General features: G+C 31.1%; 1 protein-coding gene across 2 annotated transcripts in view; it reads left to right on the plus strand.

Annotated features, from left to right (window-relative positions):
- Nucleotides 1-19,567, plus strand: part of LOC130897944 (knirps-related protein-like) — a 97,627-nt gene that overhangs the window by 61,287 nt on the left and 16,773 nt on the right. For both annotated transcript variants that reach the window (XM_057806934.1, XM_057806933.1), the window contains exon 2: nt 3,042-3,119. In XM_057806934.1, the coding sequence (XP_057662917.1) occupies nt 3,042-3,119 (78 nt within the window). The remainder of the gene's footprint in view (nt 1-3,041; nt 3,120-19,567) is intronic.

Below are 19,567 nucleotides of genomic sequence, written 5' to 3' on the forward strand. Positions count from 1 at the left end.
CGTGAAAAAAAGACGTTAATTTTACATATTCTTTTTAACAGCTGCCATTTTGCTTTTTTTCCCCAATTTTCTATTCAAAGCTGGTAAATTACGATATAAGCTACCTTCCTCTTCAAAAAGATTTCTGAATTTTTTGTTTCACATTTACCAAATACAAGATTATCTCAGCGCAGTGGGAGGCTATCATTTTCACAGTCACAAATTCGGCGCCCTCTATAATGATGTTGAAGAAAAAAAAAAGATTAAAAAAAATTTTTTGTAACACTTCATTATCAAAAGATGATAAACAAAAAGTTTAATATTTGTAATATAAAAAATTATAACCAGTACTAGTCCCTTAAACACTATATGTTTTATACATAGTTGAATACTGTTAAGAATATTTACACCGATTGTTTTCGGGTATTGGTTTTTATTTTCAGCTCCATTAATTTATAAAAACAATGGTCGGAAATCAATGTTGCATACACTCGATTATTTTCATTGTTTTGTATAATTCAAGGATTTTGTTTGCTCTAAATTTTATGAGTAAGGATCACTAGGTATTGGCTAATGACTATTACATAATGTTATACGATGGATCTTTTTTTGTTTCAAATTTCGCGTCCACTGACGTTGATAAACAGAATAAAACATGATGATTATACTAAAAATTTATAGAAACCACACTTAAGTGAACCCTAATTGGATAGAAATGTTTCTATAAAGTGTTTCAACTTATTAAATTCAACTAATAATTATTATGAACATTTCAGTTCTTAATGGCACAAACAAACATTTATATCGAAAGCACTGATAGATAGGAAGGCACAACACTCACAAGAACTTCAAGAACCGACTCTTGGAACTATACTCTTAACACATATGTGTTTTTTGCAGGATTTTTCTATTCTTACAAGACTACTAACTCTTTCCACTTTCTTTTAGGCTACCCTTTCTTTTTCCTTTCTCTACACTATTCTCTATTATTCCTTCTTCGTTAATTTCATTGTTTGATTATCGCATTCCTCTTTATCGGCTGTTCTCTCCATAGATTCATTGTAGTGCCTTCTACTCCCTGATTTCGAGACCAGTTTTTCTTATTTATAACCAAGGTTTAAATTTCGCACTGCATTGTGGCTCTTATTTTGATTTGAAAATCCTCAACCACGTGTTGCAGTCCAAGATTTCTAAATACTTCAGGACATCATGAAAATCTTGTTAGAAAACATTCTCATAGAATAGTCAGTGGTAAGAATATAAACAAAGAGCAGACAGAAATAAAGAAGAGAGTAGCCAAAGGAAGTGAAACTATGAAATCGTTAAGGAAAATGATAAAATCGAAGGAGAAAAAGTCAAACTGGTTATATGGAATAGTGAGAAAAATTTTTGGAGGGATAAAAGTGAATAACTATAGAGAAAAAGAACTAACAAAGATCTGAAGGATTTGTATAAATACCCATCAATAACAAGACCAAAGAATAAGATGATTGGGGCATACTAAAAGATTGCCGAGAAAAATATTTGCAGAACGGGCAATTTAAGAAATGTAAGGAGGTACAAGAAGAAGGAGGAGACCAAAGAAAAACTGGTTGAATGCAGTTTTGAATGTTATTAGAAAGGTGGAGCCGAATTGAAGCGGAAAAGTACAGAATCGCAACCTGTGGAGAAGAATTGTGAAATCAGTTGAAGACCGAGAGAGAGAAAAAATATATAAACAGTTTATGGCAGAATACACACAATGAAGTGGGTGATTTATTTATTTTGTTTCATTAAAATTGTATTATAGCATTCTTTTGATGTTTTTAACAATTCCATTAGTTAAAAACCGTACATATATAGAACTAAGGCAGCGAAAATCTTACAGAAATCAGTCAAAAATTTATTTTGATGTTTCAACTAGTAACTATTTACACAGATAATTATTGTCGTGGTTTTTCCAATTGAAAATATATTATACGCAAAACATGAAAAATTTATTACGCTCAACGCTCTTTTAATCTTAGTCGATACTAAAACATGATTTTCACTCATCATAATTCAATTATGAATATTTTTTATATTTATATATATATAAAAGTAAAAAACCTACACGATCTGTATTTCTGTCCACGCCTATGTGTCCAACATTTTTTTACGATTGGAACTCTATTGGATTATCGAGGTCAAATGAGTTCGTGACACGGATTTAAGAAAATTTAACATTAGTTTCACTAATCTAATATAATTTGATGAGAATGGCTGCAAATTGGAACCTAATAGGTTAGAATGGGTCATCAATAAGATCTTTATACTTTCAAATTAAATTTTAATACAATTTATAGAAGATATTCATTATATGCGCTACCGAAGACAAGTTAAACTAAGCCTACAATATGATACAATCAATAATTCTTGTGAAAATTTTTACCTGGGCAAACTTAAGTTGTAGCAATCAGTTCACTGCTTATAATGTTTACAGTAATACAAAAAAAAATTATTTAGGGGTAGATTATCATGTTATTTTTATGTTTCTAAATCATCTTGATATAAGGTATCTTCTGTCTTTCATAAATAAAAAAAAACGAATTTTAAAACAGAATTGACCTGAGATCAAGACGATTTAGAAACATAAACATTCATAAAAGGACTAAGAAATGAGAAATTAGAGAAATTCTCATCATTTTATTTGATATTGAGAATCGTTTATCATGTTTCTGCTTATAAATAAATGAAAATCTATTTAAATTTAGGTTACTATTGAAAAAAAACTGAAAAATCACTTTCTTTCAATTAAATATTCCTATTTTCATAAATATTGATATGCTGTTTTTATTTTATTTTTTATTTCCACCGATTTTATTACAAAAGAAAACTTCAAGCTCCATTGCTCATACAGGATGCTTTTTTACGGTATGTTCTAGTTTAGTTAGGATATTTCCCTTGACCAAAATAGTAAAAGTGTTTGAAGTGCAATTTTTTAATTAGTTTAAGTGCACCTTCTAGTGAACGCAGATAAAATTTGAGCTTAAATGAACCCAGAATTCGAAAAAGCCTTTCAATAATCTATACTTTTATTTCAGATGAATCAAACTTGTAAAGTGTGTGGAGAGCCAGCGGCGGGTTTTCATTTTGGAGCCTTTACGTGCGAAGGTTGCAAGGTAGACGATTATTTATTTTTTCTAATATTATGAACAATTTTTTCTTTTGTACATAATTAATATCTATTTTCCATTAAATTCACCTTCACTCTGAGGTCACATTGAACCAAAATATGGAAAAATCAAAACGTTAGAAAATGGCTACTGTTACTTTGACTTATGCATAAATATTCTAAATATTCTTATTTTATTATGCAGACTTCTGATAAAAAATGCAAAAACATGTCATGATATTGAATTCGTGGAAAAATCTTGGAAAAAAATAAATTTTTTCACTTGTTTCAATAAAAATACTGTCGGTTATTTTTATATTATGGCACTTGTAATCGAAAAAGTCATAGCGATAAACTTCGAATTCAAAAAAAACACATTTCAAAAGATCTCTAATTTCTCGAAACACAGTAGGCAGAATTGTTGCAAAATTTAATGAATCGAAAATTATGCTACACGGATGAGCGACGACAGAAAATTAAATATTTTGCTGTCATTTAAAGACAACCCTTACGTACTCGTAACTATAAGAGAAATTATTTTACAACAAAATGTAAGTAGTCCTTCGTAGAAAAGTTTTTAAAAACGCAAAAATACAAATTTAAATGTATTCATGAAACACGGAGATGATTCGGGGAGGAAATTGGAATTTTGTAAAATTGCGTTGAAAACCTACGTTTTCTTGATGGAGTAGTATTTTCAGACGTAGCAATGTGTGGTTTAAGTGATATGGTGAATCGACATAATTGTCGCTACTGGGCTCGGAGAAATCCTGGATGGAGTCAGACAAAACAATCAAAAAATTAATGTTTCAGTTAAAATCGTCAGGATTTTAACTGAAATTAGAAGATCTCCAATTGGTAGTACTTATGGACCCAATTGCGGTATTTCCAGATCCAAAGAATAGGGAATACTTGGATCCCAGTATTTGGTTTTAACAAGACGGTGCACTACTACGTTATGGTGCTGCTATTGCCACCCTCCACGAAAATTTCCATGACTCTTAAAAACACGAATTATCCGTGGCCATAATTTTAACTTTATAAAACCGGAAATTTTTATAGAAGCGGATCAAAATGAAGCTTTTTTCCGTGTCTCTAAATCTTACAATATGATTCAAAATCACCACCCTCCACGGAAAAACCGTGATCTAATTTTAATCTTAGAAACACGGAAATTTCAAAACTAAACTAACCTAACCTAATGATCCTTATCCAGTTGCCACGGATATTAGTTACGCGTGTAATAAATTACGAGATACATAGTACTATCATCAATTCATTATTACTAAGGTTAATCTTACAATCAAATTATTTGTTAATAAATTTTTCGTATAATTCGTTCTAAATGATATAAAAAAATATATTGGGATTAGAAATGGCATATATGTCAGATTTCATCTGTAGGTGGTATTTATCTGTGGACAGTATTCATCCATGGACAGTATTCATCCATGGACAGTATTCATCCATAGACAGTATTCATCCGTGAGTTAGAGCTTATTATAGTAGCATTCGCGAATGAAATTAGAGACACGGATAAAACTTCATTCGGCTTTAATTAAAGTCACGGATTTTTCCGTGGAGGGTACCAATGGACACTTCGACCACGATATGGTCATAATGTTCAAAAGTTTCTGGATGAACAGTTTCAATGAAGGTGGATTAGAAGACGTGATTCAATGGAGAAGACTTCGTATAACTCTGCATATGATCAACAGCTCTATGAATCTGTCTACTATCTACTTGGCCTATGTCAGATTATGAACAGGACATAGATGGCAAAATTCCTCTAAGAAATAGTTTTGCTTTGATAGACTGTTTAGTTAAGTTATATTTTTTTTCGATATTATCTTGTTTTTTCTTATGCGTTCCCTACTTAAATTATTTTTTTGTAATGCAGAAAAACAAGCTTTATCAAGTAACGTAAACAAACCTAGCTTTCTATTTAAAAAAAAAACAATTCGATGACTTCATAACTTTGATTAATTTGACGTTTTATTTTTATGTAAAAAGACGCGAAATAAAATAAACTGTTTAACGTATTTTTACATAGTTTTCCAAAATGAATATGTACATTTTAGTAATTTTATGCAATACTTTATCATAAACCTGTATAATAGATAATAAAATAGATTTCTGTTTTTTGGTTTCACGTCATTATCTCAACAGAAGTTATATGTTTCAAGATTATTTTAAAAGTACTGCCAAGTAACGAAAAAATGTTGGTTTAAATCGTTACTTTGACGAATCCGGGCGTTTTTTTGGTTGTATTATAAACTTGCGGAAAATATTATTGGATTTCCTTACAGTATAATACAAAGAAAGAAATATTTTGTTATTATAAATATTAAATTAATCATATCATCTGAATGCAAATAATAAAACGGAGTTGATTTTTAAGAATGTCAGCTGATTGAAGAAGTTGAAATATAAATCCTCATGAATATAACTTAAATTTTGTTTCATTATCTGAACGGTACAAGTTAGAAGAGTACTTTAAATACTTTTTGAATCAAAATTAGTCCACAAAATAGGGATCGAATAGCTAATGGTACGAACTGAATTTAGTTGCTTTATCTGAGGTGAGGTTAAATTATATATTATATAAATCAATAAATATATTTTCTTGATTAATAGCTCCAAACTATCATTGAATTATATGTGAAGTTTGTAAAATAAAAAAATGTGACAGTTATGGTAAAATTTCTAGTAGAAAGAAAAGTATTCCATTGACATATTTTTTCAAGCTTATAAATGTATTTATTCATTACAATACTATGAATTATTGTATTTATTTTACCTTCTCGTAGAATTTATGTACAACAAGTCATTGGTCCTCTGTTACAGTAACGCCATCTTAATCTAAATCTATTTAAGGGACACTGTTGTTCCATAGAGAGTGCGCTCCCTACCCTTCAAAGTTCATAACAACATATCAAAAAGAAAATATGTTATTAGTTGAAAAACCATTGTTGTATGTGTGTCTATTGTTAAAAAAAAGGATGAATGTAATTACGTTTCCTTTAAGGGACATTTACACTTTCATTCAAGTGATTAATGCAGGTGTTTGGTGATTAAAATAACACCATATACAAATGAATAATTTTTGAACAGTCCTTTCATTCAATACAACTGTTCAATAAATCAAATACGCTTTACACATTGTCGAAACATTTATTGATGATTCAGAATAATTATATTCTAAATAAAAATTATAGAACAAGAAGAAATAGGATAGGCCAGCCCAAAGACCAAGAAAGAATATATGATTCTACTGATGATGGATAATCGGAGAGTAGGCAAGCATAAAAACATCGAAAAATACAAACAAATAAATAGTTCTCTTGTATGGACATCAAAAGTGGGTACCATGAACAGTCTCGAGGTTTTTGAAATGTGGATCTTCGGTAGACACTAAAAATATCATGGACTAACGATGAAGTGTTTTGACGTATGGGAAAGGAAAGAGAGTTACTTACAACAATAAAGAAAAGAAATACCGCTTATCTGGGCATCATATACCGTAACAACAAGTATGGTATACTGATATTAATAATAGAAGGAAAAATCGAAGGAAATCCTTGACCAAGTCGCATAGAACCTTCGCACCACTCAGGACCGATATAAGTATACCGAAATTGTCGCCAGCCTTCATTAAATGGAAAAAGAAGATGAAAATCATCAGTCTGCTTAATTATTGATGCCATCCGAAGCCTTCAACCCGGAAAATGTTGTTTGTTTTTCACTATATAATGAACTTAGTAACGATTCGAGAATATTTGAAATCACAATACATTTGACAAACATTAAAATCTTCATTGTACGATATGGTTCATTGTGTAATATATATAGAATGATTAATGCAAATGTTTTATCGTCGAGCCTCAAAAGTATATATTTGTGTGAAAAATATTCTTTTTCCCGTGGAAATTATAGTGATTATTCCAATTAATTATTGTGGCTAGAGAAAACTTTTTTAATAAAAATAGAATATCAGATACAAGAAATAAATTCATTTTAAGTATTTCATCGTTTGAAATTATACCTCAAAACTCAAATCGATTTGTGTTGCTAGATTATATATCCATTAACTAATAAACAACTTAAGAAACAAGTCTATAGGGAATTTTTTTCTTTACTTCACAAAAAATACGCTGAAATTCATTTCCTTTTCCTTCACAAAATTATTTACATGAAAATTTATTTGTGGGATAAAGTTATAAATATTTTATATTACTCGTGGAATAAGTTTTTAAATAAACAAATGTTGTTATAGCTTCCAGAAAACTAAAAGAAAAAATGCGCAGCCTCTCCTTATATATGAAGATGTATAGGTAGATTATATATTCAATCAATAATCAATAATTTCCCAGTAAAAAAATAATTTTTTTTCTTCAAACGTACAATGATATCTATATCATTTTAGGCAAAACAGATAGTAGAAATAACCTATTCTTTTACCAGTAAGATAATAGGCGTTGTAACCAGTAGGCAGGAACTGTCATTTGATTTTTATTTAATTTGATACATGTATTGTAAAAATGTCACAAGAAGAATAATTCGCTTGAAGAAAAAATAGTATACGTAAGTCGAAGCAGAAGACCCATTTTATGTTTTGCCCTGCTTGCACAGCCTCAGCTAACGCCTCGGCAGTGCAAGAATCTCGACTCAACGATAATGATAGCCTTCTACTCCTAGTAACATAATGTACTATTTATATTAACACGATTCGAGCCCACACCTTTAGACATGAAAGCAAAAAAGTTAATTGTAAAAAAATTTGTATAGGAAAAGAAATTTTCTATTGGAAAAATCACATTTTGGTTGATTTGATCAAACGTTAGTAATAGCACATTTTTTACAAAATAAGTACAATAAATCACGCGTGGATCGTAATTGCTTCTGAAAGTCATTGGTAAAAAATTTCAACTAAATGGGGGGCAATAAATAGAAGTTTTTTTAATTTTATACGAGTAGCCACATCCTGCGTGGTTTCACTTCATATCTGGAGAAGCTCATTCAATCTTTTTGTTCAGTTGACTAGTGTTTAGTACGCTTCATTTAACTGGAAAAAATAGTGGAAAATGAGACCCAGCCAATCACTTGTAAATCCTTTCTTAAAGAGGATTTGAAGTTCGAGTATAAATTTATCAGATATGAATGTATTATTAGTTATCCTCATAAGAAAGTAATATTCAATATCTTCAGAGGACAAGTTATCGATTTTATTTTTTATAAACTATTTGCTGTTAATGTATGTTGATGCCGATGAATTCAACAGAGCGTAGCATCATTAGGGACGTTAGAGTAAAAATCATTCTGATGGACTGTATCGAACAGGTTTTTATTAAAGATCGAGATCGCTTAGAATTCTTATATATCTATTAAATAAAAAATTTTCAGATGCCTTAGTCGAAACGCTTCATTTTGCTACATTCTGATTGTTTTGACTGTTATTTCGATGAAACACTAATTGACATTTATTGTACTTTCCTTATGATAGCGAGATATACTTATCACAATCGACATCAACATCATTTTCAGCCTTCATACGTGTACCAATCAATCAACGTTGTAGTACAGTCGAGTTACATGTACTTACTCCCCATTCAAAAGTTTCTAAATCTATTAGAGCATTGCTTAGACGTGCTTAACGAATTAGTGCTTCTGTTTTATTACATAAAATAACCTGAATTGTCCTATAAATGGATTCAGTGCCAAGGCCAAAAATTTCACGCTACAGCGACCTGAAAAACCGTACATGTCACAATATTGCGTTAGTGTGGGTGCAATTCACAACGCAAGCCAGTAATCAAAGCTACCAAATGAGCAACTCAGTGTATTGTTTCGAATTAAGGAAAGTAATGCGTTTGGCAGAGCCGGCTTTAACCAACATCTTCAAAAGTATACTGAAAGATGTTTAATCGTAATGGTATGCCCGTTACGGTTAGTTAGTTGTTAAAGAACTAGACTAAATAAATCTCAAATAAAAATTGAGAGATTGTTCTTCTCATTTTTAGTCTTTATCATTTTCAAGATTAATTACAGAAGTTGATATTTTGGGTGTCTATTCAAATTACAGCAATAAATTCAATTCAAATACTGCTGCGACATCTTAATAACAGTTTGCCATAACTTTTTTCCTAATACAATAATAGTGATGGAGATTTAGGGATCTCTATCATCTTTTCATAGGCACCCTTGTACCTATCCATATTCCTGGGAATACATCATGGAAATACTCACAAACAGGTCTAGCAAAATAGGAAACCGAACCATCTTGTTGAAATCTTTTTGGGACATTAGCAAATATAAGGGTAAAAAACATATTAGTCCTTACGCATTTTATTGGCGCACTTCGTAATTCAACACCAACATATTTTTATCTTCTAGAATGTGGTCTCATCTGGTTGTTGATGGGTCGGAGTATTTAAAAATAGTAAATACTCGAAAAAGTTAAATGATCTAGACAAAAATACTCTTCAACAGTTTCTGGGACTCACTAGATTAGAGGAAAATGAAAAAACAGGCATATTTACCAAATTATGATAGGATAAGCTCTTTATACGAACCCTTCTATGGAATTGGCTACAGATTAATAGAGGAAATACTAGAAAAGAAAATAGATCAAGAAAATAATATATTCGAATGATCTACAGGGGTTGATATATGCGAAGTTGTCCATGGAAGCCTATAACTAAAGAAGATCTATTGAATGCTACAATCTAAGTAATAATATTATACGAAAAATAAACGGGAGTCTTGTCGGTCGTTGTCGACTCAATGAACACTTGAAGACGCTAGAATCAGCACCACAGGATGACATGACCAAACTTTTATCCGCATGTGTAGGAGACTGCGGAGATGAAAAATGAAGATCTTTGGCAGCTATAATTCAGTTATAAACACTGATCTTCTGGTAAATTATGTATACATACATTGAACTTCTCCTGAATTCTGAAGAAAAAGAAAGACATCAAACAAACTCTTACCCATTAATAGATTATTCAATTTTGGTTTAAGTTACTATAGAGAAAAGCTGTGGCTGAAGTATCTTCCAACCAGAAACAATGAAAGCCCCATAAATTGGGTTTAAATACTATTGAAACCGGTCCTGTATTTGATTTCCATAACGACACCCCTTCTCGATTTGAATATAATTGCATAAAATTAGTCGACGATTACACAGTTGGTCGATGGAGCGTTAGGAAAGTGCCAAAGTACGCAGCGTGTAAGTTGAGCCGGCCGGGTACGTGTTACGTCACTTTACATTTCCGACCCACTAAACTAAATGATCATCAGTCCGAACCCGCCTTCAGATTCATTCAATGTCGAACTAAATCGAAATCGTCCAGAAAGTTAGTATGATTCGGAAAATCGATAAGTTTTCTATGGAGAATATATGAATCATTAATAATCTTTAGTTTTACATTTTACTGCTATCTGTATAACGATCATCATAAGTGGGACAAACTATTAGTAATTTCAACAGGAATATAATAATGTATATATGCAAAATATTTTTCAGTGTCTTGAGGTACACACTTCGTGGAAAAAATTAGATGATGCTTCGGTATTTTTAGTATTTTTTATGAACTTAAACCATTTTTGTCTCTTATATCATCCACCAGTGAAGCGCACGTGAGATGTCTACAGATGGATACAAAACAGGACATTCTACCACCTCCCGTCATTCTGACAGGACCTTATCGTAATTCTCGTCAAGTTGTTCGCGTAAAGTTTACTTCTTCTCCTCCTAGTTATATGAGAGATTTCAGGATGTCTTCTCAATTCATAAGGTTTAACTTCGTCACCAATTCTTCAAAAAAATGACCTTTTATAAGTGGTTAATCATCTCACATATAATGTTTTACTTTAAGCTCATTTATATTCCAGATATTCAACAAATCTGAATTTCAAAAACTGTTCTTTATTTAAAAATAAATTTTTAGATAGTATATATTCCATAAACACAATTCTACATAGATAAAAACATGCAATGTATTATTTAATTTTCGCAAATATCTCTTTAATAAACGTTATTAGGTATATTATTCTCGCATGCATTTCCGTGTAAACATGAACTCGATTTTTAAACAATTTTTGGTAATTTTCTGTGTTGGTTTGGTGCTCCTGTATAACAGTTTCAATTTTACAGCCGACTGAACTATGCATTATTCGTTCATGTGTGAGTTGTGTGGAGTGATTTCAATTTTCAGATATTATTCACAATAAATTACAATGAGTTTTTAGACAAAGTAGATGTAGTTATAAAATACGGACAGAACATACATATCTACAGTGAAGAAATTTCTTGCCAAAACCTAACCTTAAAATGAATGACTTAAGCAAACTTTTAAATTCAAATAATATTTCTCAAGACAACTGTCAAACATGAATCAGTGCTATAATTCTGTGTAATTTCCCTGATGTATCCAATTTTTCTATAACTAAATAATGTGAATACAAGCCGAAACAGAGAAAAAACTATAAAATATTCACAACATAAGGCAATTCCATCATTCGTTCCTTCGGCCACTCGTGTCCGAATTTGTAATTCTTGATGGAATAAGAAGCCTTCTGTTATTTGTATTCTAACATACTATTCTGGCCTATATTTCTTTCAATTTTGAAAATCTGTATAAGCATGTTGGCTCTTTCTGGTGAATAAGAAATAGGCAAGCTACAAATAGTTAAATACAATATTATTTTCTTTTGATGTTGATTAAATAAAAATACGAGATTTCCCGCTTTTGGCCCGATCATTTAGGAAATAACCAACAAAACTCGAAATTCAGATGATAAACTAAACGGTTGAGATTCTTGAAGCAATATCATAGAATACTTTTCCTAATATAAGGCTATTTCCAAAATAATTTGAAACATTCGGTGGATATACACTCTTGTCATCGCCAATGGAAAATCCATTTCAAATAGCTATTCCCTTGTCTAAATATATTTTTCGATTAGAAATATGTACTGTTAAGTATTTCAATCATTCTACGCATCAAAAGGGTATGCTCAAAATTTCAGTATTAGATATTTTGGAAACGAAACTATTTCTATAGAGTAGACAAGCAAATGATTTTTAAGAGGTATAAAAAACTTCTAAACAATCTAGACGGCCAATTGACGGGCCCAAACTGTTCACCAAAGGAGGCCATTGTTTCGCGTGCCGTGTGGCATGTGGCACCGTCTTGTTGAAACCACATGTCAGACATGTCCAATTCTTCCAATTTGGGCAAAAAAAATCGTCAATCATCACACGGAACCGCTCGCCATTCACAGTAACGTTCCGGTCATCGTAGCTTTCAAAGAAGTACGGCCCGATGATGGCACCGGCTCATAATCCACACCAAACAGTGACTTTTTCGGAATGCATTGGTAGCTTTTGCAATACTTCTGGCTGGTCTTCACTCCAGATACGACATTTTGCTTGTTGACTTATCCATTCAACCAGAAATAAGCTTCGTCGCTTAAAAAAATTTTTCGATATAAAAGTGGATCTCCCTCCATCTTTGCGCCCATTCACCAAATTTTAGACGTTGTGGGAGATCATGTGGCTTCAATTCTTGCACCCGCCGTATCTTATAAGGTTTTACAACCAAATAATTGCGCAAAATGTTCCACGTAGTGGATTAACAGAAGCCCAATTGCGACGAATCGACATTTCACGTTCATCAGTAACACTGGTGGATACAAATGCAATATTTTCTTCGGTCCTTACTGTACGTTTTCGTGTTTGCTTTAATTTCCAATAGTGTAAACTGTTGCAAAAATACACCAGCAAAAAAATTACTCGTTATATTGATACCCCCATATATCACGCGAGATCTCAAATCAAATTCTTTTTCAAAAAATCTGTGTTCAGTACTTCCCGTTTTCCATTGAACTAAATAATTATTGGTATAAGAGGAGAAGAAACAAACAAAAAAATAGAAATGTCAGAACATTTAGAAACTCCAAACAAGCCAAATAATTATAATACTTAAGCGAATTATCAATTTCCACATAAAGTAAATGAATTTTTTTGATTTAGACAAACAATAATAATGAAGATATTGTTAACCTTTTAATGCTATTCCATATTTTGTAACTGAATTATTTAGTAATAATTGAGATTTTTATAATATCCACCTCGATTTGCTTTATCAATCCAATGATTCTGACCTTCCAGTTCACTTATTCTCTATTTTGTTCCGAATTAAATAGAAATAAAAAGTAATTTCTTAAAAGTATTTATTCGGTTCAATAGACTTGTGATAAAATCATAATGCACTTTATTTTCACTAAACTTTGTAACAGTTTGAAACAAAGTACTCATTGACCTCTTTTAGTATTACTTTATTGCAGAGACATATCAGCCATGTTAAATTAACTATGGTAATCCATTAAGAATAGTATGAAATGCCGATAACATTTCCTTTTATCATATGTTACATAAGTTCGGACACGCAATCTATTGTATGCTGCTGAATTCTCAAATATATAAGTACATATAAATTAAGTTGCAATAAGTGTGATACTAAATGGAGTCAGGGGTATTGTAACAAGTGAATTATCACCGGCAGATATGTTAAAGTAAAATCAGAACAACTTAAACTGATTATTTAAATGTAAAAACACATTAAAAACAACACACATCCAATACAAAATCAGAGAGTTATGCGTCAAGCAAACCAACGATTCTCAGTGTATAAATTAAAGTTTTACATGTTTCAAAGTAACTCTGTTGGCATTAAATCCCAGAAAAATGGAAAGATTTTCCACGTTTATCTATGTTGAACACACAGTTTACAATATCACTACTTAAAACATAATTATATGGTCTGATAAGCATTTCGATCGTCTGAAGGAAGATTATGAAGACGATAACTTGGTCATCGAAACTCACGTCAGACAGTGTAATTTTGAGTCATGGAGTAATAATAGTGTAAAAAGTGTGTTCAGTAAATCTTTATAAGTCAAGTTCATCATCAAAGGTTCCTTACATTTCAACTTAGATGCGTTTATCTATGAACTAATGAGCATAAAATCTTCCGGAGCATACTTTTAGCTCACTAGAATTTGTCATGAATATCTACTTATACTATTCTTGAGAGTACTAGCACAAAGTGGATACTATGTATAAAATCGCTCCAGTACCATATATTTCGCTTGTTAACATTCCCATTAACAAACAATGAAGCACTTATTAAGAATGTAATGTTACACTGGTCAATAGAGTTTTTTATCCCACGGAAACTTATACCAAATTTTGAATGTACTATAGCTACCAAACAATCATTGGAAGAAATTGACACATCGGATTACGTAGAGACATTAAGACATATATTTTTATAAAAATCACAAAAATCACTAACACTTGGAAAAAATCATTCTTAATATACAATAAATAGCTATTCTCGAGAATGTTTAGATTCTGGTAGGTCTATTCCTGGACTTTTTTATTAAGGAAATGTCCTGATGAAATTCTTCACCTTATTCGTTACTTACAGCACGCAAATTCTTGGAAAAGACATCCAGATGAGAGTGCAGGATATGTGTTTTGAAGACATATTACATCCCGAGGCTTTATATGAAATTACAACCTCATTGATCAAATCTTTGTAATTTTCCGCTTTATAGTTTCTCAGAAAATTTTGGACAACATTCACAAAACATTTCCAGGCAACTTTTTCAAGACCATTCAGCTTACCTTCAAAGTTTGTGTCCTTCATTAGTACCCGTATTTATTTCCCACTCGCAAATGAAAGAACAATATTTTGTGTAACCAAACTGTAGCCCAAGCTAAAGAGCAATGACTTCAAAATCTCCACAAACTTTTCAAACATGTTCACTGTACTTAATTTTTACAAGAAGGGAAGTTCATGTTTTTTTCACATAACAGAACCATGGGCAACCGGCACTGAAAGACACTCCTTTCAAGCTACTTTTGAGGAGTTAATGAACTATCTCTAGTGACTTGGATCGTATTCAAAATTCAATAAATTAATTACTAAAGAAATATTATTACAATAGACCAAATCTTCTGCTTTAGAAAAGTAATGTTTCATTTCTTTGTCACGTTATATATCAATAAAAGCAGTTTTATTTAAGTTAGGTAACTCTCTTGAGGTACCGTATCGGGTTAACTAAGAACAAATTCCGAACTACAAATAGAATCCAGAGTTTCTGCTTGATTTGGAGGCTACGGAACAAACAGTTCGGTACTATGTAGGATTGGTATGTTGGCCGAGGACAAGTTTGGGTACTGGACAGTGTGATTGGACTTAGTTGTAACGCCTATTGTTTGAATCAAACAAAAATAATAATCACAACATGTATGTGGAACCCAGGAGTTATCTTGATGGTGCACAAGAAAACGAAAATAGTCGAAATAGCACTTTTCAATTAATGGCGTATATTTTCGATGAATTTAGAAGTTAATTCTTCACACACATAACAAAAACTGTCCGAATTATTAGAACACTTTGAGAGAATATATAGCTACCACAAAAAACTGTATGTGACTGAAACACAATAATATTTTTTTTATTAGGATACCTCAAAACAAAAATTGTGTTTGCTAGTGTTTCAAATATATAAGACGTCGTAGTATAAAATTTAATCTTTCTCTCGAAATTATCTTCTAAAAAAGCTGTAGTTGCATTCTTATCAATTCTGAAGATTCTGCAGTAAACTACCAAAAACTTTTATTTGTCCTGCAACGTAAAAAAGAACTGCAATTATTTATTTTCTTTTCAGTAATGGGATCAATTTCCAATTCCAACAAAGTCATTTCATAACATATTTAGTATTGAAATCGCTATTCTGTTTTTATTGAATATTTTGACTGTATTTTTGTGTATCTTCCAAATTAGCCATAATTAAAAATAGTTTCATTTCTTTGTTGATGTGTAAATACTATTTTTAAAAAATAACACTGAAGTACGAGTAATTCTGTAGACAATAATGTTGTCGGTAAAAACCTAGATTATTTTAACACAAATCTATAATCAGTCCTATTTTTCACTACAAAAACATCCATTTCAAGTAAATTAGATGCTTCCAAAAAATATTGTTCAGCTGAATATAAGGCTTTTTTTTCTTAGAAGCTAAAAAACGGTTCTTTTTCTTTTCATTCCATCTTCTCATTGAAGGTTGGTAAATGCCTGTCTGTCCTTCGCAACATAAAACAATTCTCCGACGCTGAGATTTGTCCATTCTCTCATGTTACGGAGCCAGGATTTCTTCTTCCTGTCGATGCCTTGCTTTCCTTCTACTCTTCGTAAGATGTGTCCTAAGTAAGATGTTTTTCTTATCTTAATAATTGGCAACAGCTTTCTTTTGCGACCAATGCATCTTAGTACTTCATCGTTGGTGACTCCGTCAGTCCAACGTATCTTCAGGATGAGTTTATAGGGCCACATCTCAAATGTCAAGTTTTTTTATCATTCGAGCTTTCAAGGTCAAAGTTTCCACTCCGTACAGCAATTCTGACCCCACATAACATTCCATGAATCCTATTCTGACCTGGAGGTTTAGATTTCTTTTTGCAAACATTGAGGAGTATTTGAAAAATGCCTCCGAGCCATTTCAATACTGATCTTGATTTCTTCATTTGAGCGTTTATGACTGAACCAAAATACTCATATTTTTGCACCCATTCTATCTGTTTTCCAATTAATGTAAGAATAGGATAATTATTAATATTAATAACTGAGAATATAAATTAAGCAGTTGTGGAGAAAGAACGATAACTTGGCGATCTCCCTTTTGAATTTTGATTTCGTCTGTCTCCATGTCCTCAACACGCACTACTGCCGTTTGTTTGTTATAGATATTTTTGATTAATCGTATATCTCTTAGATCTAAGTTGATCGCTGTTAAGTTCTCTATTAGTTTATCGAGTTGGATGAAAAAACGATTAGTTTATTAAAATATACCAGTTTTATTTATTTACATTTATAAAAATAATACTACAAAAGCTTTTTTTATACCTTGACTTGTTTACAGTTTCCCACAAATAGCTCGTGAGTTGTTATAACATTTTATTTAACTTACTCTATTAGTTTATCTCATCAAATTTGATTTCAATTAAATCGAATTCATTAACAAAAAGTTTTTAATATCTGAAAAATAGATATAGAGTCTTCCAAGCGTCAAATTGTAATTCTAACGTGCATTATGACAAAATAATTGATTTCATCAGATACTACTCTGTGCATCCACGTATGTATGTTTAGGGATAAAAATAAATTGCTTAAAAACACTATTTATTTCAAATCAGCTGAAAAAAAAATTTTTTTGTAATAAATTTTGGTACAAATAAACATTCTAATAATAAATGTGGATGTTTTAAATTTTATCCCCTTGATTGCACTGTTTACGAGAAAGGTGTGACAACTTTTTGACTTCACCCTGAAAATGTCAGCTTTTATCAATATACAGAGGGTGTTCCATAAGTAATATCCGTTTTATTATGTGAAAATTAGTAAACCTCAATTTAATCGTGACGAAATTTGTTATGAAGAAATAAAATGTATGCCGCCTTTAATCTATTAGAAATCTCGAAGAAAATTTTTAAGTTACCAAGATGACATTCGATAACCGACACCGCAGAGTAACGACTGATGGAATTGTATATAAGCAATGGCTTTTAATCTGGTGCTAGGAAAAAAAATTCACGAGACAGCAAGATACAAACAACAGGGCGGACGCTTCAGCTCTATTAACCAGATCTAGAAAAGAAATGGAAAGAGCATTCTGTAAATTGAAAAACGCTTCACAAATTACGTTGTAAGAATAAACCAAGAAAACACAAAGTATATGGTGCTAAGAAGAAATGATAAAAAGAAATACACAGAGATTGAAGCAGGAAAGGACAAAAAATATAAGAAAGAAAAAGTTTGTGAATTCGAATACCTGGATGCAACAGTGTTAAATAAAAATGAAGATCGGACAGCAATAAATAAGGAAATAGCCGAAGGAAGTAAAGCCATGGGATCATTAGGTAAAATGATGATATCAAAGGAAGTAACCCAGAGCAGCCAAAACTAGAATAACCAACAGTTACATACGGAAGTGAAAGATGGGTTTTAGCAAAGGCCGAAGAAACAAAACTGGTTATATGGAGAAGGAAGATGTTGAGCAACTTTTTTGGGCGAATAAAAACAAGTGAAGGATAATAAAGAAGAAGAACTAACGAAAATCTGAAGGATTTGTATGAATACCTATCAATAACAAGATACATAAAAGACCAAAGAATCAGGTAGTTGGTAATACTAAAATGATGCTGGGAAAATATATGCAAAAAGGGCCATTGAAGAAGAGGAAGAACAAAGAAAAATGGTTGGATGCAGTTTTGAAGGATATTAGAGAGGTAGAACCAAACTTGTTGAGGCTCTAATTCTATGAATAGTACAATTATTTTATGTTATTTTAATCATTCTCTCGTTTTTATAATAATCTAGCTTGCTTCGTTTCGCCATATTTTCCGAATTCCAAAAAGACTTTGTTTTATGAGAAAATAAATAAAAATAAACAACTTTTTAATTTTCAATGGGACCATGTACTGAAAAAAATAGTACGATTGTATATATTAATCATATTAATTTGTTTATTGACAAATATCGTCAAAAAAGTGAATGAATTCTATGAATAATTTATATATCAATTTTTTTAAGTTAATAATATTTTTAATACAAACTTTCTATATACAATTCTTATGAACAAGACCTACATTGTCGATATATTTTATTAGATTGTCTCTTAACAACAAACATGTTGTGAAATTAGCATTAATAAAAACCATGCTCATCTAATCCTTTTGATGCGGATGTCAAGAGCAGTCTTTCTCTCCGCCGAAGATCATGCTCTTGCTTTGAATACCATTATGTTATCATCAATTTATCGTATTACGGTAAGCATATGGGAAGATTTTCAACCTATTCACAACTTGTCAGTTATTTTTGAAATGTTGATGGTTTGATTCTCAAATAATTTACTTTCTAATGAAATGACGTTGTTATAAACAGAATATATTAATTAGTTCTAATATTGTTTCCAATACTTTGATTTAGCCGACGTTATTTTGATCTTATAACAAATTTTTGAAAATAACAGTTTTGTAATTATTCAAACAAAGTGAAATGAAATCATTAAAAAGAGATCAGATATCACACGGTTTGATGGAATAGTGACTTTTCCATGAAAATGTTTCTTGACCACAAACCGCGGAATCCGAATAATATAACGCAACCTTTCCTCCGATTCTTCATTTTTTTACTTGAAAAATTATTTTATGGATACAATCATTCTTTTTTCTCAATATTTATCCATCAACGAAACCGTTTTCTTCGTATGATCATAAAAACTTTCAAATTTTAATAGACTAAGTAAGAAACATGAAAATTTGGAAAAAAATCTTGGAGAATGTGATGTTCGTTCAACAAAATTAATTTTATTTTTCAA

This window comes from Diorhabda carinulata, chromosome 9 (assembly GCF_026250575.1).
Source record: "Diorhabda carinulata isolate Delta chromosome 9, icDioCari1.1, whole genome shotgun sequence".
Classification (NCBI taxonomy): domain Eukaryota; kingdom Metazoa; phylum Arthropoda; class Insecta; order Coleoptera; family Chrysomelidae; genus Diorhabda; species Diorhabda carinulata.